This window comes from Cheilinus undulatus, linkage group 2 (assembly GCF_018320785.1).
Source record: "Cheilinus undulatus linkage group 2, ASM1832078v1, whole genome shotgun sequence".
Classification (NCBI taxonomy): domain Eukaryota; kingdom Metazoa; phylum Chordata; class Actinopteri; order Labriformes; family Labridae; genus Cheilinus; species Cheilinus undulatus.
In genome coordinates, this window is record NC_054866.1 from 42,544,457 (window position 1) to 42,567,369 (window position 22,913).

The 22,913-nt window shown below is 38.4% G+C and overlaps 1 protein-coding gene across 2 annotated transcripts in view; it reads left to right on the forward strand.

Moving 5' to 3' along the window:
* Positions 1-22,913, forward strand: part of gbe1b (glucan (1,4-alpha-), branching enzyme 1b) — a 149,682-nt gene that overhangs the window by 109,633 nt on the left and 17,136 nt on the right. For both annotated transcript variants that reach the window (XM_041813757.1, XM_041813765.1), the window contains exons 14-15: positions 3,397-3,527; positions 22,198-22,315. In XM_041813757.1, the coding sequence (XP_041669691.1) occupies positions 3,397-3,527; positions 22,198-22,315 (249 nt within the window). The remainder of the gene's footprint in view (positions 1-3,396; positions 3,528-22,197; positions 22,316-22,913) is intronic.

Genomic DNA, 22,913 nt, shown 5'->3' on the forward strand with positions numbered 1-22,913 from the left:
GATCTCAGTTGAGAGGGAGTGATGGAAATGGATTACGCTGTCATGGGACTAACTGAATGAAACATTGACAAAGAGGGGTTCCCACTTGACAACCCTTGCATACTTTTAGCTGCCCATCAGTCTGCACGGTTGACTTGTCACTATTAAGGGCCTACCTGGGTTTAGGGATTTCTTCACTGAGCTCTTTTCCTTTCAGAAGAACACAAGTGTCTTGAGTTTACTTCAGACAGTAACATTGTCTGACAGCACTACAGTATGTGTGTTTTACATCAGCACCAAAATGAATTCCTACCTGCTGCTTTAAAATAGGCAGAAGTTTGCATGTTTAGTCAGTCTTCATGTTTTATTTAAGTCAGATGAAGGCATAGCAGGTTCTTCTGTGATCAATCATGAATCAGACTCTGTTGTATTACTATTCTGTGATCATCAGAAAAGTTCTGACGGATCACTGGCAGGATTTCACAAGACTAACGGTTTAAAAAACATCCTGAAAATGTTTAATCATCTCAACACAGCAAGGTTGTTGCTCTGGCATTAAATCTATAACTGAATTATCACAGGGACACTAAACTTTAAAGTCTTTAATCCCAGTAGTACGAATGAACTAGAGGAAGAGAAATGTTTTTAATTTTCAGACTCAAAGTGATAAGAAGATGAGAGGGAGTCAAAGAAGATGCATAAAACAAAGTAGAAGACATCAGGTAAAGCCATGGATAGTAAATCAGGCCAGAGTCTCTGATGTTGACCTCGCACTCAGAGTCAGATACAGCTGAGAGAGAATTAAAGTCATTCAGGGCTGACAAAACATCACAAAAAGATGTTTGTACAACAGCAGTCAGTGATGGTGCCAATAACTGCTGAGAGATTCTGCAAAAATAACCAGATGGGTCTGAATCCTCTGGACAGCTTATCAATGACATTGCCAAGGTAATGGCGCTTAGTGGGAATATTCTATGGCTCGGTTCAATATTTCCCTGTGGTGGGAGGATCCAAGGGCGTTTTGTAGTGAAAATGAGGAGCAGAAGAGGATCCGTCAGCTGCTCTCTGTTGTCCCAGGTGAAGGGGAACTAAGAGGAAGTGGAAACATGTAGGGACTTTGCTTAAAAGTCTGGTTCCTGACTGCCTCTTTGAAGACATGCAGCTGTGAGCTTCAAAAGAGAAACTTTGGACACGACCTGAAGCTCCTGTTGGAGCAGAGATAGAATCACTGGAGGTGATGACATGTAAATAAACCAGAGTTGACTATCAAGCAGACCATGGCATCCTGAGTCATCTTTGTTCTACTTACACTACTTTTACTTAGATGAGACACACATCATTACAGTTAGTAGCAATAACAGTGACAATCATAATGTTATTTATAGAGCACTTTCAGAAAAGAAGCCTTAACTTGTTTTACTATTAAAACAGCTAAAAATTGTGATTTGATTTGATTTGAAATCTTCCAAAAAACTGAAAATTTTCTGAACCTATTTGAAGCAATCCTCCAAGGCTAATTTGAGCTGCATTTATTTTCATACCCAGTTCCAAAAAAGTTGGGATGTTGTGTAAAATATGATTAAAAACAGAATGCAGTCATTTGCAAATCATTTATCCTATATTTAATTGAATACAGCACAAATTCAAGATATTTTAATATTCAAACTGATTTATTTTATTGATTTTTTCAATACAAATGCACACACTGAACTTGATGCTTGCAACATGTTCCAAAAAAATTGGAACAGGAACAAGAAAAGACTGGGAAAGCTGGAATACTAAAACACCTGAAACCTTCCACAGGCAAGACAGTATATTGGTAACAGGTGACAGTACCATGATTTGAAATAGAAGAAGCACTCCTGAAAGTCTTTTTCAATTACAGTCAACAATTGTGCGAGGTTCTCTTCTCTCTTCTTTGTAAAAGACTGCATAAGCTATAGTGTTAATTTTTGCTGCTGTTTTAAATTAAGTTTTAGTCTTTAGATTGAAAAGCTTATTAGTTTAAGTCACATTTTTGTCATTTTAACCCTAAATAGTTTTAGTCTAGTTTAAGTCAATTAAAACTAAAAACATTTTAGTCCAGTATTCATCCATAAATAGGCCTCACATTTTCATCAAAATCTTTGGTCAGGTCATTTCTCTTTGCCTTAATTGGGTGCAAATCCAGTTTGTGAGTTTTATGCACCCTGCAAAACAGAAGAGCTTCAAACTCACCCTACATAACAGCTTGTGCTCTCCCATATCATGATTTTTAAATTTCCGACAAAAACTGAATTACATTTTTTGCCTTTTTTCGTGTCCTTGATGAAAACTAAACTCCCTTTTTGTTTTTGTCTTAAAAGAGCCTGGTTTCACAGTAGCATAGTATGGGTAGTAGACTGGCCCACATGCAGTCCAGACCTGTCAACTATTGGAAATATATGGCGCATTATGATGCATAGGTTATGACAATGGAAATCATGCACTGTTAAGCATTATTACAGATGTTCAAAATGAGAAAGATTTTCACTTTCTTCAGCCATTAATGTTTGCGGTCCCAAGACACTAGTAGAGTGTTGTTAGAAGAAAAGGAGATTTAACACAGTGGTAAACAGGCTCTTGTCCCAGCCTATTTGAAATGTAATACAGGCATCAAATTCAGAATGTGTGTACATTTCCAAAAACACAAAAAGGTTATCAATTTGAAAATCAATTATGTTTTCTTTATGTTGAATTAAATGAAAATAGTTTGAAAAGGATTTGCAAATCACTGATTTCAGTTTTTCACACATTACAACTTTTTTGATATCGGGTTAAGAATATATTGTGTAGGATGCCCATTTAAAAATGATGCTAGCCAGGCTGCATCTTGATGAATACAGGTGGTTCTTGTTTTCATTAGCTGTAGCAGATACATTGAGGCAGAGGAACTTTCCTGGTCATTACTCCAAATTTGTGGACTTCTCATGTAGAAATGGACTTGTTAAAGGACTCCAGCCTGTCAGCTCATTCCCTCACTTCCCTCCTCTCTGCCTGTCCAGTCGCTAGGGTGCTTATCTTCTCGTTCAGCCGTGAATATGCTGCCCTGAAATTGGCTTGGGGAACAAGGCACTAAAAATAGGGGGTAGGGTGACATTGATAATCTCTGCTAATGACACGTTAACAGTAGCTCGCTCCACAGGAGAGTGGCGGCTTTATCATGTGCAGCTGTCTAAAGCTGTCAGTGGGCGTCTCACACTACGCTGAGCCTCTGCTTTCTGCTGATGAGTGCCACCTGAAATGTGATGTGGGAATCTTACTCAGCCTATTTGGAAATGTGTCGTCCACTGATATAATGTGGCCTCATTATAACTTCCTAAGTCCAAGATGAGGAAGGTAATGAGTATTCATAAAGAAATATTTGATTAGCTTTTTTTTCCTCTCTTCTCCCTGCAGGCCTTTGTCAGCGCCAAGCATGAAGGGGACAAGGTCATTGTGTTTGACAGAGCAAATGTGCTCTTTATCTTCAACTTCCACCCCAGTAAGAGCTTCCAGGACTACAGGGTGGCTGTCGAAGCTCCAGGAAAGTATCCTTTCTGCTCTCATCTGTCATGTGAAAGCTGGCTTTCTTTTAAACTTCAGAAGCTGGGTTTTCTCTGTCACGCCACAGTGCACCCGCAGTGCCCCTCAGAGCAAAGATATCTTTGTTAGCTGCTTCTTTAAGACAATAAAAAGACTCATTTAAGGAGCTTTACAACTCACGATTTAAAGATATTCACCAATGAAAATGAATTGTATTATAGAAGAATCATGAATGAGATAGAAAAGCAAAGAAAAAAAGGTAAGATTTAAATCTCATGGAGAGAATCTGAACTGAATATCTGCGAAAACATTTTGAGGCAGAGTTAGATAAAGTAGGTCAACAACTATTTAGTACAGCGATCCCAGTGGATGAATCTTATCTTCTCTGGTTTTCCTGTAACTTTTAATTTACTGCAGCACAAATAACAAGTCCAAAATGTTCACTTATCCAGCTCTCCACCACAGGATTCTCTCAAAGGAATGACCATAGCTCTGAAGCTAAAAAATGGACCATACTCCTGCAGTAACCTTGTTTTTGTGATGCCAGTCCAGGGAGGGGGGGGACTCTAATGTAGCTATGGTCTTGTACTATCATATCCAAGATCATTTGTATAAACACTAAGACTATGATCACTGTGTTAATATAATTAGAGGCAAGTAAAAGGACAATAGATTCTGAAAATCCAGAGCGAGTTTGGGCTGCATTTGATGCTAAAGAACATGTCTTTAATCTCTTTGCCATCCCAGCCACTTCCATGGATGCAATAGAAAAGCCTTGCTTTATTAAAGGATATCATTTAACTCAGGAACACGCTTGTGATACATTTGGCTATTTTATTTCAAAATGGATATACGGTTTTACTTGGCAGAGAAGGCTTTGCTCAAAAGATGCTCCCTGGGTTATTCAAGTAGCATGCTTTGGCTTTACAGGGAGTGCATAGCTAGAACCCCCTGTTAATGGATGCATTTATGACAATGTGTTTTGAATTCAATAAAATTAGTTCAAAAGCAATTAATCCATAGTAGCATGAATCTCAATTTTATGTTATAAAGGAGGAGGCTGGGGTGGAGGAGGTAAAGCATTACCAGAAGCAGCAGCAACGTGAACTAGCATTAATACAAGCCCTGATTAGTGAGAACTACCTCATGTGTAAGTACACTGCTGTGGTGAGAGAAAGAGCTGTGATTGGCTCTGCTGGCCATCAGCTGATCATGGCTGGGTGTATGACTTTCCTGTCCTGCATGAACTAACTCAAAGCTTCATTTATTTTTATGCATTTCATGCTACACTGTTATTTTCACAATACTTTCCCACTGTTGCTTCAAAACATGAAACAACAGAACAAATAATTATTTTACTATGTCCACAACCATAACTATATTATTTTATGACTGTTAGAGAATTTTGTTGTAATTGGTTGCTTTTGCTTCAGGTTATCAAAATGTAGTGTTTTCAGTGCAGAGTGAAGGGTTTTATCAGTGGTTTTAACCTTCTGAGACCAACACTGTCATATACAATCAGAAGAGACAAAGGTTATCAAAAGATATATAACTTTCTAACCATAAACTGTAGCTTCTTAGTTTTTGTCCCCTCTTGAGGCTAGCTTTTGTGCTGTTCCAGTGACACTATCCATGTCATTGAAATCCTTAAGGGATCTTTTCTGGTAAGTCTGCAAGTTCGGTGGCTCTCAGGGGGCCTTTAAAGATTAAATCCACACCAGTAAATCTGATATTGGACTTCTTTTAATCCACTTTTTGAATCAATTTTCAATCATTTCTGCCACTTGCTTTGAATGCTTGCCACCATATTGTATCCCACAGTGCCATGTGGAGGGCTGTTAACTATTTGCAGGCTGTTCTGTTATCACATCATGCTTTTGATCATGAAGGAGATATCCATAGTAGCTCATAAAGGAGAAAAAGGGAGACAGAGAGGCTGTGATGTGTCCCTTTGTGTCACTGCAGTCAGGAGCTGCTTTGAATAATGGCTGAAAAACAGCCATTACAAAAACAGCACAAGGACTTTTTTGTAAAAATGTCAAAGAAAATGTTCTCGCGTTTTGGTCCCCAGGAGATAGGAGAGGAAATTTGTGTACAAAAAAGTCTTAGTATTTTTTTTTCCTGTGTGCCACACATAAAAAGCTTCGAGTTTTAATTTCTGTTTAGTTTTTTTTTCTTTATTCTCATATTACTTTGTTTTTTTTTTAATTCAAGTGACATTACTGCAGCACACATATTCTTAAAGCCCATATTTTCCTGAAAAGGGATGTTTAGAGTTGTTTGCTTAGGGCTTGAAAGTTAACAAGAACTGTCAGCATTAATGCACTGATTGCAATTAATGCAATTAATTACTAGAGCATTTTTTAAAAACCACATTAATCACATGTTCACCACAGCCTAGTCTTCACTAAACTACTCCTTACACTCATCCTACCCCTCACATAGTTTGTCCATGTCTATGTGTTCCTGTAAAGCGTCCTTGGGTTTCTTGAAAGGCGCTATATAAATTCAAGATATTATTATTATTGTTATTATTGTTATTATTATTATTATCTGTTTCAGTACATTGGCTGGGCAACGTCTCCCTGCAGCCTTTATTGCTCATTTCACTTTTAAAAACTCGCAACCAGCTAAGTGGACAAGTCAGAAATCTTCTGAATGTTGTGCTATTAAATATTTACCATTTTACTATTTCTGTTTTCCTTCTCAGTCCGTAACAAGCTCCTTTTTTGTGGTTAAGTTCATATCATAGTGTTGGATCTGCCGAAGTTTATTGTCCTTCAAAATAAAAGTAGGTCTGTATTCAAACAGGTGGAAAGGTAGTGCAAGCAGTCCACTATTATTTTGGCAGGACCAAAACCCAGAAGGGTATAAATACTCAGTCAAAGCAAAAAGAGTGGATTTGGAAAAAAAAAAGAGAGACATAAAAGGGGATTAATTGTATTTAACTATGAAATTTATGAGAAATTACTTGTGATCCAAGCGTTTGAATGTTTGAAAGCCCCGGTCTTAACCCCAACATCATGTATATAAGCCTCAGTTCAGTTAGTGATTTACACTTTTGTCCTGTGCTACATACAGGCAAATTTATCAGGCACCCTATCAGTATGGGACATGGGCATTAAACCACAATCAGTGATACATGTTAATGTTATTTTGCATGAATAAATGCATCAGTGGAATTTTACCCCAGACTTGAATATCTTTTATTAATGCATGTCTTTTCTCTTTTAATATTTGATTATCAAATATAAATGGAAACTATGAAGTGACTGATTGCTAACATTAGTGGAGATTTTTAACAGGAAATGGGGTCCAGTCCCTCTCTGGATTTTCAGTATCCATTGTCTTTGCAGATGTTTTTCACAATCAGGAAATTATGCAAACCAAAACAGTTGTCAGAATCTCAATGTTTACATCTATGACAATCAACCTGGTATATAATAGTATAACATTTTAGCCTCCCATTGAGTAGGACGTAACAGGATTGGTTGTTGTGGGTTTATAGTGTGTTAGTTCCGGGGCTGACAAATGGAGACACCAGTTATCCCTTCCTGTATGTATCTGGAAAATGCACCTGGTGTAACTTTAAACCAAGAGCCTTCTCGTGCTACAGTGCTAAGAACAGTTGTCCAAAGAAACAGGATGACTCCTTTTCTTACAGTCAACCTCATTAAAAAAACCAAAACCAACAGCCCATTAGTCCATCTTTAATACTTTCTTCTGGCCTCAGCCGATAAAACCAGGGGCATTTTCTCAACATAAGATACTGATCTTGAGGAGCAGGCCCCAAACCGAGGTTATTTTTGTTAGGGTTAAATTATTTTCTCGCATAGCTGAGCACTGTATTTAAACAGAACATACTGCTCTTGTTTGGCTCTATTTTCAGTTGTGGATTTTCAGTTCTCACCAGTATTAACACCAATGAGTGGGACTGACTCAGAATAAATGACAGGGCTGCGTTCATGGTAATGAAGGGAAATGTCACCCAGTGCAACGGCATGTCTCACTGATGTGTTTTTAATAGTTTTTTTGAACAAAAATGGAGCTCTGTGGCACCGGGGAAAAATAAAGATATGTCAGGTTTTGACTGCACAGACAAAACCTGTTGATAAGATCAATTTAGTGTTGGTTGTGGCCTGATTGTGATATGTAGACAGAAAATGTTAAACATCATCAGAATAGTCCTTTTTGAGAAAAGGTGGACAAAGTTCATCAAAAACTTACTATTAACTAACCGTTAAGCCTTAAACAAAGATGTCAACTTAAATAGCAGTTAATTCTGTTTAGAATCAATGGAAGATAACATAAACACCTGATGAAAGTCTGCCTCTGGGCTGTCTGTTTTCTTCTCATTACATGATCATTTACACAATTATTGTGTGTAATTATATACAATACATTGCTAGGAAGTTATGATTCTTGTGATTCTAATCATGTTGACCATTTCAACACAACACAGCAGCTACCTACTACTCAGAGTTCTCTCTGAAAAACCTTAAAGTGGGGGTATTATACTTTTCCGATTTTTTAAACATAAATATAAAGTCACAATGTTAGGTGTCCATACTCCATGTATGCAAATTTTCAAACCAAAAGATAGACGTATGCAGCAGTGATCTTGGAATTAGCGTGTGAACTGATGAAAACGGTTGGTTGAAAATCTCACCGAGATTCCACCGAGATAAGATTTCAATGGACCAAACTGATGAGGTCATCACAATAGGATCTCCTGACTGGTTCGTGGTTCATCCGTGCTGCCGGCAAAGCGGAACAGACCGCCCCCACAAGGCCTTTTAGCCATTAGCCACTTACCAAACAGATACGTCCTGCTCTGTCCTTCGCTGCTGCTGCTTTTCTTCCCCCTCTCTCTCCAAACTATCAGGACCAGACTCCGGGTCTAACACTTACGGGCGTAAAATTCGCCATATTTTACTCAGTCGGAATGGTTCATTCAAAGTTTTCAACTACTAGCATAATAACATTAGCCACATTGGAGGGGCGGGCAAAAAACATTGAGTCCTGCCGCCATCCAGCCTCCGGAAAATCGGCCAATCAAAGGAAAGCAGGTCCGTGGAGCTGGGGGGCATTAAAGAGACAGCAGCCAAAATGAAGCATTTCAGACAGAGGTTAAAATAAGGGTTTTTCAGGACGCCAGTGTGAGAAACATGAGGACATTTTTGAGCCGTAAACCATGTGAAGCTACTACGTGGGTATCAGAGAGCTAGTGTAAAGCCTTGAAAAAGGCAAAATCTCCCCACTTTAATGTCATCAGGCGGCCCCACATCCTTGATTAAAATGTACTCTAATTTTAAAGGCTGAATAGTGAAAAAAAGAAGTTAATGTGTCAGATGTTAAAAATCAGCTGTGTTCCTCTGGCATCAGGATTGAATCAGGGATCCAGACGGTGCGTCATATGTGTTTAAAGTTGATTTGAATTGTTAAGTCCCATAGTTTTAGCGGCAGTTTAATACCTTTGTGATAATAATTTAAGCACTCACTGTTGAAAAGAATACGTCTGGCATTTATAGTGCTGTTGTTCTTCTATTAGAGAGAAATAATAACGGGGCCCAGTGACTCAGAAAGCGCTCTCTTTAGCTGTATTGGCTGTCTGTCTTCCTAGTGAGCAGTGCAGAGGAATTTAATGAGTCCCACAGTTGTGATTACAACAGGCTTAATGATCAGGGATGTGAAGGGGGACAGAGAGCTGACAGATTTGTATTTATTATAACGGACATTGTTCTCTGCCAGGGCCCACTGAAGCTCTCGCCAACAGCTCCTTGGATGGATACGGAGCTGTGTCGCTTTTTCAGCTCACACTTAATGTGACGGGGAGTGAAAATGCTGACGGGGTTTGTTAGTTGTCTCTGGATGCAAGCGGTGAAAAAAAAGTCTTTACATGAGCAATTTAGGGTACAATAATGAGGATATGATTGGCTGACAATGACGCAGTTTAACAGCAGTTGTTCCTTTGATTCCCATTTTCCTTTGTTTTTTTTGTTTCCCTTATGTTGATGCTGGCTGCAGAATAATTATGAGAAAATGCAGCTGTATTAAAATGTAAGGAAAAGTTTCTTAGTGTTTAACTTTTTTTTGCCTTTTTCCTTTATTTGAAGAGGACAGGACAGTGGCTGGAGTAGCTAAATACTGGCAGAGATTGTCAGACTCTATTCCGGCTGCTGCTAGGAGGACCAACTACCATACATATAGAGAAACAACTAGGCAGTATGTGCCCCAAAGAACAGATTCATTCACCAGCAATATTCACTCCCAAAAACAGTTACTCTTGTATGATCAAATACATTAAGACAACACAAGCTTAAGGTGGCTAGCTATTAGCTTCCTGCTACATCCATTGGGTTAGCAATTTCAGCTCCTTTTCTTGTCAGTTGGCTTGTATTATGCTTTACAGGACAGAAAAGATGTTTTCAGCCTTCCCCTGACCTAGTTTAGCAAGCGTTTGAGATAGTTGCAGGTGGGGTTTAGTTGTACTTTAAGCTGTGTTGAATTTCTGCTGTCAGTGTAGCGAATTAGCTCGGATGTAGCTGTAGTTTAATGGCAGTTTTGCCACATTTCTGTATAAGAGCAAGAGCAACAAGTCACACTGAAAGCTCTTGGCAGGAAAAATGAACTTGCTTTTCTTCCTACCGGCCTCAGTCTGAGTTTATCCACCAACAAGTTTCACCTGTTCATAAACAACGACAGCACCTGCCTGTCAACCTCATGTTACAACCCGGACTGCTCAGACCTCCTTCCTCATTTTGTCTTGTCCCTGTGATTGGCCCATGATGAATTTGAGAACATTTGTCGAATCACCTTCCAAGAACTTTTTGAAAAGTCCTGTCTTTCCCAAATGCTTTCTACGGGATGTTTCCCAGATGAATGAGAAATACATCCTAACCTATGGATAAATCAAAAAGTCTATTTAGCATGTCAGGTGATACAGGGGCTTCCCGGGCTGTGTTTGTTGTGCTTCCTCCTTTGGTTTGCTGGCTTCCTTTCTGGCTATCGTTCCATTCCGTTCCTCTCCATGTGACATCCAAAGAGTATGCACTGGACTATCTTTGGCATACCACCTCTCAACAGGATATTTGATTGTAAATTAAAACTTATTTTAATATTTACACTTCCAAGTCTGAGCTGCTTTAACTCTCTTCTAAACTAATCAGCTCTTGACACACTGCATAAAAATCTCTAAAACCATCAGATAGTTTTGAGCATGTGCTGACTTTGGTCAGAATGGGGAAATTAAGCAAAGGCCTATTTATCTGATGGTTCTTAAGATTAATTTACCAGCTTGTCCTGTGGTGTTGAGTGCGAAATGAGTGACCTTTTCTTCCCCTGTCTGCACAGAAGACAGTTGGGGCCACTCTGATTTGAAAATGTAAATTTTAAAAATGTTTCAGTGTTGATTTTGGCAGTAATTTTGAATTTAATTCTTTAGATTGAAATGTTTTAGTTTCAGTCACATTTTAGTTATTTTGACCCTTTTGAGTTTTAGTCTGGTTGAGTCATTGAAAACCCAAAAACATTTTAGTCCATTTTAAGTAGATGCATTTTTGTCTCTGACCCAATTTAATTATCCATCTTGTGAAATAAATATTAAAGTAAATCGTTCATATTAATGTACTATCAATGGTTTCATTGGTTTTAACCCTTTGGGCTCCACCATCACACTGACGTGATTTCATCATCCATTATTTTTGTCTTATGGCATAGAAACAAAGCCACATTTTGCATTTTAATAACTTAATATGGAAAGTTTGATTTTTAAGCTTTCTTTCTGTTTTTGTTTGATGTCAATAGGCTAAGTAAAACAGGAAATCTGATCATTTGAATTTGATATGAAAATTAATCTTACACACAGGAGGCAGTGGACCATACTGCAAAGGACTGGCACTGGGATTTTTTTTTTCATAATTTCAACATTTTATTATTTCTTTTTAATAGTGAAAACATATTGGTTTAAATAACAATTAAAAATATTTTTAGTTGGTTCTTGTTTTTTGGAGGTCCTATATCTAATAAATGAAATTACATAAATAATTTGTAATTATATCCATATACATAAATTACACTTAAAAATATAGTTTTCATTTCATAAAGTTGAGGTAATGCAGAAAAGAATGACACCAAACATGAGCATGGTATTCATTTTCTGAGTGGTTTATATTGTCAAAAGATAAGTATTAAAAAAATGGCAAAATAGCCAGTGGACCTTGAAGGGTTAAATTCACCCACAAAAGTTCAGCTATTCCTTGTATCGAGCAAAAGGTGAAATATCAAGGATTTCTAATAACCAAAGGTCTAACTCTAACTTTGGAGTCACATTTTAGTCTTCTTGATAAAAACTAAACCTCCTTTTTGTCAGAGTTTTTATCTTCAAAGATCTGTTTTTAATCAGTCTTAGCTTAGTCTTACTCTTGGAAAAAAGGTAGTTGACCAAAATTTTCTGTCAGTTTTAGTCAACAAAATTAAAAGTGACATGTTCGATATTTACAATCAGAAATTCTGTTGTGTGGGAACATCGAGGGGAGCTAAGAAAAAAAGGAATCATCAATAGGTAAGCTGACTAAAGGAGGAAGCACAACAAACACAGCCATGGTGACAACAGTAAACATGAAGCATTAAGTATAATTAATACATACAATAACAAAATTGAACTGATAAAGTGATGGGCTGGACCCAGCATGTGTCCCAGGTAGCTAACGGAGAGCTGCATTAGCTTGTTTACTCTAAAGTTGTGTTGACCAGGTAAGATTTCCCATTTTGAGAGTGGAAACTCTTGTTAATGGTGAATGAATCTGTTAGTGATGCCACTTGTTGCACAGCTCACTCATTAAGAACTATTACATCTGTCATTATCTGTTGTGTGTGGTCTCTCACATTTTTAATATTGGGTATAATTTCAAAAATCTTTTAGTTTTTGCCAAGATTTATGCACAAAAGTTTCCATAAGGATTAGCCAGAAGTTATTCAGTGTTTTATTACAAATCAGAGTATTTCACTGGGTGTTATATTGTTGCATTATTTGGAAATTATTGTCTTTCTCTAGTTATATAATGAAGCTAAGGTTTTTAGTTTCTGTCACATTGATAAAAACGATCTGAAAGGGTACAAACATCTTTAAAAAAGACAAAAAAAATTCCTGAAATTATCAAGTATGAACAGACTGAACAATGAGAAGTTAATTTGAAAATGAAACAGCCAGAAGTAACCTCTAATCTCTTCTTATCATGTCTTAATTGTGAGCTCATTTTATGTGCAGTAATTGTGTGCTGTGCCTCATGTATTCAGCACAGCCTTGATGGGGTTAATCTTGAGCGCAGCACTAATAGCCCCGCTGCCGTGTCTCTAACACCGTTTTTGAGGGTTTATTTTCATTTAGATGCAACCGCATCTTTTCCTCCTGGTGCTTCTTTTGATGTTTAAGGAGAGGCCTCAGACACTGGGTGGGTTGAGAGGAAATGCAAATAAATGTGAGGGCAAAGCTCTGACTGTCATTATACAGAGAAGCAGTAAACACATAAAGGCAAATGTGGCGTGTGTGTGAGGAAGGTAAATGCGCGGCGTGTGAGGAGATGCAGATGCTCCGATGGGAATGTGTGCAGAGGATCCAATTAGGAGAGAAGACAGATGAAAGTGCCACTCAGAGGCAGAGGAGGTAAACAAGACAAGCTCAAAGAGTCCAAAAGTGCTTTTTCATTACACTCAGCCGTCATACACTTAAACTTTCTCCACCTGTGTGAGGGTCAGGGGTGTCACAGCGGAGCCTCTCACCACGGCTGTATCTTAAAATAATGGCTGGATGGAGCTGACCACGCTGTTCTCTGCGAAAAATGGATCCAATACAGGCTGTTATTTCCTTTGCCAATATGGCAACTACCAAATTATACCAGTTGGTGTTCCTCTGCAGCAAACACACGCCATCAAGTCACCTTTGTTGCCCTCTGTCACACGCAGGCTGGCGGCATATTGGTCTAAAAGGATCTTCAGGTGTTTCTTTCTTTGCTTGTGGAGAAACTTTTAGAGATGTTTCCTCCCAAGATGTAGCTCTTTTTTAAAAATGCCTGCAGCTCTTCATAAAAACTCCTCCAGCAAAGAAACTCTGAGAATTTCATCTGAAAAGACAAGAAGTTGAGGCTGTTTGAGCGAAATAACTGCTGTGGTTTTAGTGTCTAGGGTAAAACGTAACACTGAGAGTCTGCTGTCTTAACTTTACAATAAATAAATAACAACTCAGCCGCAATAAAGACATCATCCTTCAGTTCTCGCTTGGTTGCACATTGACTGTTTGGCTTTTTCATATTTTTTTAAGGAGCTTTTTCTTGATTCTCCTCTATTGAATTTATTTTTCTTGCTTTACAAAAGGAAGAGGAGATAAAGTGAGGCGAAACACCTCACAAAAACCCTCCCCATTAAAATGCAGTCAATGTCATGTTTTGGACAAGCACTCAAACCATCAGTGTTTTTATTATTTTCTGCCTGCCTCACATTGTTCTGGCTTTATCTAGCTGGTTAGAGGATTTGAAATCCCAGTTGGATCCCGTCACTAAAGCTGTACCTGTCAGGGCAGGTTGCTCTTTGATTTACGCTCTGCTGATCGTCAGCTCAGATTGTGTCAGGTCATCATTCTGCCTCTCTGTCTGAGCCGTTCTCTAAATGCAATTAGGAATAATTCACCTACAGGTGCAGTGACATTAACTTTTTACAGTCAGATATAGACTGTCTCCCATAGTTGACTCAAGTTTTGTCTTGTTTTATTAAAATGTGCCTCATAAGGTTTCTGCAGACATGAAAAAAGTCCTAAAAAGTTGTTTTAACCTTGGATACAACAAGATAAAATGCATTAACAAAGATGCTTTGCTTTTCTTCATTACACTTAAAGGTGCAGTATGCAGAATGTTCACACTGACATCTCCATATGAATTTAAAAAAGAGTAATACTGCTTCTTGTTAATTTTTTAGTTGAGTGCTTGCATTACCTCAGATATTTCCAACAGTTTTAAAGCCAGAATAATCCTTCATTTTGCAGTGACCGCTACGTGACTGCTACTTGAAAATGCCGTATCTCATTCATGTTTCTGCAGTTTTGGTGAGCATTACTGGGGGAACTTGGGCCATAGAACAAGAAGCCAACGGCAGAGAATAATCAAGGTTCATCACAAGAAAGCAGCAGAAAACAGGTAGATACAGCAACAGAACGGTAGCTTCCAGTAGCAGTTTGTGCTTCCTTATGTAGCGGTCTGATATAACATTTAATCTTTCCACTGCAATGATAAACAAAGCATGTCTGCGACGGTGGCCCTGTCACAGCAGCTGCTATGACAAGATGGACCGTTACAACTGTAAAAACTAAAAATTAATTTTGCTTTGGAAAGTAACTGCATGCATCTTTGTTTGTTATTCATCTTCTTATACATAATAACACACTCTGGTTAAAACATGATTTTATTTATATTTGCAGAAATCCTTCAAAGAAATGTTTTGATATTATAAGAGATCACTTGAGTCAACTACAGGAGACAGTCTTTATTTATCGACTGAGCCATAGAGAGTAGTCTCAAGTGTTGGCCCTGTAGATTGTTAGGAATCAGTGGAAATGGAGGAAAATTAGTACATTGAAGCTCTGAGTGAGCCTTCAATTATCTGTAATTATCTTTAGAAAATTTCTACGAGCATTATCATCTGTAAACTTTAGAAAAAAAGTGATTTTTCCTTTAGGTTTACCATTTTGGCTGGCATGGAGACGATCATTATCACAAATGACTCAGTCCTGCAGACCTATTTTATGTCTAGACCAGTGGCTCTCAACTGGCCAAGTGTCAGGACCTTCCACCATATCCTTGATACCAAATTGTGAACCAAAATTCTTACATTTTGCAATCAAAAATAAGTGTTTTTGATGAAATATACTACAGTTTTGATTAGAGATGGCACAAAAGATGTAATGAAACCAAGGGACTGAGATATATCCTTCAAAATAAAAAGAAATCATAGATTTTTTGCCTCATAATTTTTCCAGGCATGCTTCTTCAACCCACTAAAAATAGCCCACTTTTGGGTCCTGATCCACCAATTGAGAACCAATGGTCTATGCTAACATTTGGTGCCTTCTGGCATCTTCAGGCGTGCCTCCAAAATAAATTCAACCAAGAATTACAGTGAATATGCAAAGGGATTGCTTTTTTGGGATCAATAAAGTTATCTGAATCTGAATCTAAAGATCGTTAGCTACCCTGGCATATAATTAAGATTGTCTCGAATTCCATTTTCTCGAAATCATGTCAGTATCGGGCAAGGTTGTTATAGTTAAATAAAACTAAAAAACTTGAACAAAAATTTTAAAAATCCTTTAAGTTAACTGAAACTAAATAAACACTTAGCTTTCAAGATACATGAAAACTGACTAAAGGTTAATTCCGTGCTTTCAAAACTAAAATTAAATCAGATTAAATTAAAGACAAAATCTCCTTAGTTTTAGTCTTTGACAGCAGCATACTGACTGACATGTCCACCCAAGCCTGGAAAGAGTAAAATCCCCTGATTTGATTGCATAAGACTTCATACAAAGGTAATTTTTATACAAACAAAAAAATTGAATACATGAAATAAAAAGTGAAGAGCTCTGTAGGATCGCACCCCTGACAGGTATCCGATATTGCAGAAAAGACTAAAACTAATAAAAACTAACCAAAATGCACCAGAATGAGTTTTTAGGCTCTACATTTTCGTTCTGTGAAAAAATAGCCATTTGAATGGTTTTAAGATTTGGTTTTAAGAAGAGTTTTAGAGGTTTATCTTTTTATTAATTACTGCATGCATTGTCCAGCAATCATATGGGTGCGGAATGTTGTTTTTTTTTTATCAGTGCATTTTGTCTGGGTTGACTTGAGATTTTTGATCATCTTAAAGGCGGCCTGGTCTACACAGATGTAGGTAGACAAGAGTCTTAAGGAGACTTGTACTGATCTAAGAAGCTTGCTGTGCCCCTTCAACAACTTTTGAGTATTTAAGGGGATTTCTTTTGTTTGAGCCACAGGAGCTGGCACCAGTTTTAGAGCCAATTTCCTTTCTTCCATTTACATTTGAAAAATACTGACTACAAATGAAGAGCCATTTGGAAAACAAAAGAATACCTTTTACTGAGATGAACCAAATATCTGGATCTCTAAAAGAAATGGATTTCCCATAGCAACAGGTGAGGCCGGACAGAAACTGGCAGTGGAAACACATGCGAGATCAGGGTTTACCGTGCCTAACTGTGGCAAACTGACTCTGCTCGACCAGGCTGGAGTCTGAGGCTTTCATCCATGTCTGCTGCTGTTCTTCCATAGGCTTTTGAAACATGTTTTTGCCTGCATATGCCACTACTTTCAGGATGCAAAGTAGTTCAAGATATATATATTTATATATATATATGCTTTTTTTTTTTTTTTTTTGCAATTTGAACAGTTGACTCTGAAGTAAACAGCATAAAACGTTGGCGTTTTTATAGCGTCACTCTGGGCAAAAATCACGTCCTGCCCCCATCTGTAGGTCTTTGCTGTGATGTGACATCTGCAAACAACCTCTGTATTGGCCCATTGTCACTGTAGACAGATATCTGCTACCTGGATCAGATCTGTTCATCCCTAGTGTCAACGGCTGTGCTTACACTTTTCACCTGCATCTTCCCTTGGTGATGATCAGATCACAAGTGGACAAACTTACTGCTCAATGTGAAGACATCTGAAAGCATCCTGAGGACAGAGTGAGATCTGATCACTCAGGCTTCATGTGAGGGTGGCCTAAGATGCATTCATCCTCACTAGTTTGGTAGTGGGATGCTGTTGTGTCTTTGGCCGTTTGAAGGTCAGCTTTCTTGAGTGATGTGATCTGTAACAGCACTGTTAAGATCTGGGAGAGAAAAAAACTAGGCAAAACTATTGACAAATTTGGCCATTACTAATGTAAATGTTGTAAAGGAGCTAATTTGAATATGCAGCTGGTAACAGGAGCCAACAGAAGTGGTTACTAGAGATGCATTGTTAATGCAAGGTCGAAATGCTTTGGCTTAAATGGTCTAATCATTTAAAATCCCATGTCGGTACCAGGTAAAACAGGGCTCATCTTCCAGTAAAAATACTTTATTTTGAGTTTGATCTGCTATTTAGCTCAGTCGGTTTCTTATGTAACTGGCTCTGGTCCTGCAGAAGTCAGGAAAAGTCACCTCTCAAAGGTGGGATTCAGTATTTTGAGTGCTTACTCAGCCTTGCCACGTTCTTCAGACATGCACCTTATTTCACTCTGCTCTCATTTACCCACGACGAGGTGCTATTACTCTCATAAGCGCTGAAACAACAAGCTGATAGATACTAAATGGTGGCCTGGTCTGCAATCATGGTCATGGCCAGATTGTTTTCAGGTCATCAGTAGCTCTGATCATCAAGCGTCAGACTGCCTTCTTTTTCTCTGCTCATTGGGCTCTATTGATTGTGTTCTTAAATCTGCCCCTTTATTCACAATGGCTGTATTGATTACAATACTTTACAGCTGAACTGCAGGCTGTTGTTGCAGCCGTCTGTAGACACTAACAAAGACGTAATCGCTCAAAGCTTCACACTACCAATTTGCCCTGGATCTGGCTTCCTCGAAGGAAAGCTGCCCGGGAATTCTGAATTGCTTTAACTATGCCTCATTTCCACATGCAATCTACTAGCGTGGAAATGCACAAGAAGCTGTGTTTCTAGAAGTTTGAATCAAATATTGACAGTTGAGAAATATATTCCTCACACTGTTAGTTAATATTAAGATTTCATTGTTTGAATTAGGAAGATAAACCTTTGAAATCACACGTTTCCTCTGTTTCCCAGAAGCATTATCACCCAGGGGGAGAATATTTCCACATTCTTCTGATAGTTATTTTGAAACCTTCATAGCAAAATGATTTTGTTCTGTCAATAAAACAGCACAGCGGCAGCGGCGGTGGTTTCGAGTGGAGCAGAGGTGGAGGAGGAGGGGATCTTCCTCCCCAGCAGAAACAATGCACAGAGCAGCACTTCCTTTTAATCATCACTATCAAAGGAGACAAGCAGGCAGCCAAAGCAGAATTTCCCCGGCTCTGGGGCAGAATGAGGCGCTGTTTGAGGATCACTCTCACACTCCGGTATATCGCCTATGGGAAGATAAGGTGATTATTCAGCCAGCCAATTAGGGGGCTGTTTGCATGTCTGCTCCTCTCTCCTGGTGTTTGTTACAGTAGCACTCCTCGCTGCTCTGGCCCCCAAGAGACTGCAGGAAATAATCCACAGCACAGATGTTCATACGCACATTATACATGGATGTCAGGGAACATGTGTACACTGCTAAGCTTTTCTGACTGGCATGAGAGACGCTGAAGTTGCCTGGAGAGAAGTTTTCCCATACAAATACATATTTAGTACTTCCTTTGCAAAGTGCACTTTCTTGCATTTTTAATCCGGCTTTAAAAATGTCTTCAGTATTTTCTTTGACATTAATAATGGCCTTTGCAACTGATTCTGACATCCATCATTTCTTGTTGTGGTCTCAGGATACTTTCAAAGCGATTCCATACAGATATCACATGCTGTTAACCCTTTGCTTCAAGTGAGCCCTTCATATTAAGAAATATTGGCCTTATTGGTTTAATATGAATGGCTTTATATGCATGTATACAAAGAAACTCACCAGATCCACTTGTAAGCTGCCACTGCTCTCTGGGTAGTGATGCTACTTATTTCTGGTGGTACTTACTTCAATCTACTTATGTTTTTATTTTTAATACAGTCAACAGGAAGTGTGTTGTCTGTGTTGACACAAGTCAAAGCATGACATTTCAAACATGTGTTTGGGTATTTTAATGCACGATCTCCAGTTTGTAATCCAGGCTAACATACTGAGCTTGTAAGCAGAGTTTAAGAAAATCTTCCTGCCTGACACTCCTGGTTCTTTGTCATCTCCCTTTTTCTTTGTCTCTTGTCCATGTCAACACAAGTAATAGACAGGTAAATATGAATGGGCCAGCCTGCCAACAGAAATGGCTGAGCCTCTAAAAGTCTAGTAAATGGGACCCTTAGTCTAAGATTTTTTTATCCTTTCTTTTTAGGCATCCCAGACTTTTTTGCAGTCCTGGCATGGCTGACTCTCTAAAATTCCTGGACTAACAGTTAGGTCCAATTGTTGCACCCTTTGTGAATATGAAAAAAGACTCCTACCACTTTAAGAGGACATTTTTAATAACATTTTAAATTTACATTTTTAATCAAGCAAAAATAAAAAAAAGAGGTTCACTGTGTTGCTTTAAGAAGTAATGGCAAAAATATGGATTCATCAACAAAATGTCGCTTAAGATTGGGATGGATGGTGTTCTATTCTATGAGCCCCCTCCCTTTGCTGGGCCCCTGAAAGCTTTACTATATGAGTGGCCCTGGGAATGGGCAGTAGAGAAAAGTGGAGTGGTTAACTGAATAGTTGCACACATTACTGAGTGTAGAGTTTGTTGAAAATACCCATAAAGGAAGTAAAGAACGGTGATAGGCAGAGCACAACATTATGAATCTTGGTTGGATTCATTGGGCCCATACATCCTGCTCTGGCCAGCTCCCTAGCTTTTGAATTCAGGGGTGTTTGGATAAAAGCTGCACTAGATAATGTATATTTACTAATCAATGAACCACTGTTGTCCTTTCATGGGTCGATTTCACACATTGAGGGAGAAAATCTGTTTTGGAAGTGGCAGTGCCTTTCAGCATTTAGGGAGCATGCAAAACTGCAAAAGCCAGAAGGTGTTGCCTTTGGTAAGGATTATGTTTTTAAGGCTTTTTGCCTTTATTTGGATAGGACAGCTAAAGAGTGACAGGAAACATGGGAAGAGAGAGTGGGGGTAAGACATGCACCAAACAGCACAGACACCGGGTTCAATCCTCCAACCAGTGTGTTGAGATATATAGTCGCTAGAAAAAGTATGTGAACCCTTTGAGATTTCTTGGATTTCTGCATAAATTGGTCATCAGATGTGTTCCAATCTTCATCTAAGTCACAACAATAGACAAACACAGTCTGCTTAAACTAACACTGCACAAAAAATGATATGTTTTCATGTTTTTAATTGAACAAAACATGTAAACATTCACAATGCAGGGTGCCTGCTCTACCAGCTGAGCTGAACCAGCAGCCAGAGTTGCCATTTTTTTCCTCAATTAGCAAAAACATATAATTATGTTTATATGCATATAAATGTATATTTTGGTAAACATTACCCCCCAAAAAAGCTAAGAAAAGAAATGGGATTTGCATTTTTAAAAAGGCTAAATTTTACTACAGCATAAATGAATGCAATATTTCTTTGTTTCTTTGATAAGAGTGCTTATATTCAGATCAAAAAATAAAACATGGTTATCAAAGAAACCTCTCCCCTTCACCCCCCCTTATGGACGGCCTTGCCCAGAATGCTTTGCACTGCAATGCAGGTAATAAGCTTTTGTGTTTCTTTGTACAATAGTCAATAATTTTTAACCAAAAAAGTCAACATGTCTTACTATGCAGGGTTCATTTGAAGGCCTTGCTTTGTCATGTAACTGTTTTGATCTAGCACCCTCATAAAGAGGATAAATTTATGCCAAAGATCTCACTGGAAAATATGACATGATTTACATATTTCATGCATTGTCTCTCCATCTTTGGTACTCTTCAAGAACGCACATGAAGCTGCTGTAACCTGATTAAGATAATGTTTGAGTATCTTGTGCAAAATCTTTGCAGAGAGATTGTGCACTTCCCTCACCCATCCCCCAAGAGTCACATGCACATTTTATCACACATGATACAGATACAGTTATTTTTTCTATTTTACTGTCTCTGTGCAGCAAAGAACCGACCCCAACATTCCAGTTTTCCACATGTTGTTTTTGCAGCTTTGAATCATGGTGCTTTTAATAACTTTGTTGACCACAATCACCTTAGAATTAGAAATAATCATCTGCAGAGGGCCGCTGAGCATGTACCACATAAAGTATGCATTGTTCATGTTGGAAAGCATAAAGACCTGGCTGTTAGATCTAAATGAATACGTACCTTCTGGTGCCTCTGCTAAATATTAGCCTGAGTGGGATGAATACCTTGGCAGTCATTTTTGTGTTAAGTCTAATTTGTATCATTTTTTTCTCTGTGATATTAATCCTAATTAATGCTCCTTTCTCTTGATCTACCTTAAAACAGCGTCATTATTCCACCGTGATTCATAGCTGTAACAAAACCAAACATAAAACATTCACAGAGGAGTGGATACTCGTTAAGAAACCGTAGCTTCCTGTGTTGATTGTCACTCATGTGGTTCCGTTTTTTTTATATTCATTATTTATGTAGAGAATAAGATGAATTAGACAGGCAGCCTGCATGGTTGATCCATGTTTGAATCACTTTTGTATTTATGTTCATTTCAGGCAGTGTTCCCTTTGTCTCTTAGGGATCCTCACTGTCGCTTTGTAGTGCTGCTGAGATGAGATGAATGCTGATGGATGTGAGGATTTCAATGAATATAAACCAGCTGAGCGCTGCTAAACCAAGTCTGCACACCCAAAGCACTGCTGATAAAACCTCCTCTTGTGCATCTTATGTGAGATCTTATAATCTAGTTTCCCACTGCTGTTGCGCCTTAACCTCGATTCTTGCCAGATATAAAATCAAGCTGGATTCAGACATGGTTCAGTATGGAGGACACGGACGGCTCAACCACGGCACCGAGTTCTTCACAGAGCCACATCCCTTTAACGGACGCCAGCACTCTATGAAGGTAAATTCTTTTTTATTTGACTCATTATTTTTTGTTGAAAGTCACTGAGTCCTCTCTATAAAGTGTACTCTAACTTCAGGGCCGTCATAGTCAAGTCCACTCTTTAACCCACTTCTGTGCTAACCTATGCTGTATCAACACCCCACTCTGCATACTAATCCTGACACATTCGGACGATGTTGTGCATTAACGCTGACAAAGTGACAAAACCAAGAGTACTCCTAAACATCGGTATGCAAATAAATGAATTTTGAGTGTCTTGTTGATGGACTCTATTGTCCCATAATGCATTGCACATACGTAATGAAGGAGCTCAGAGGAGGAAAAACATCAAACACAGCTGTGGGTGGTGATGAGACAGCTCCAGAAATATCCTTCAAAATAAAAGGCATTAAGCATTACAAGTTTGAACAAACATTTTACTTTCTCTTTGTTCTGTTCAAATGTATTTTGCCTGCAGCATTGCAAAGTTTACTGTCTCACATTATTTAATTTTATCATAAAAAGTACAAAAGCCACATTGATTTCTTGTGATAATCGTTGAAAACTCTCGATGTGAAGATTTAGGGTATTTAGCTTTATCCTCATCTGGATTTAT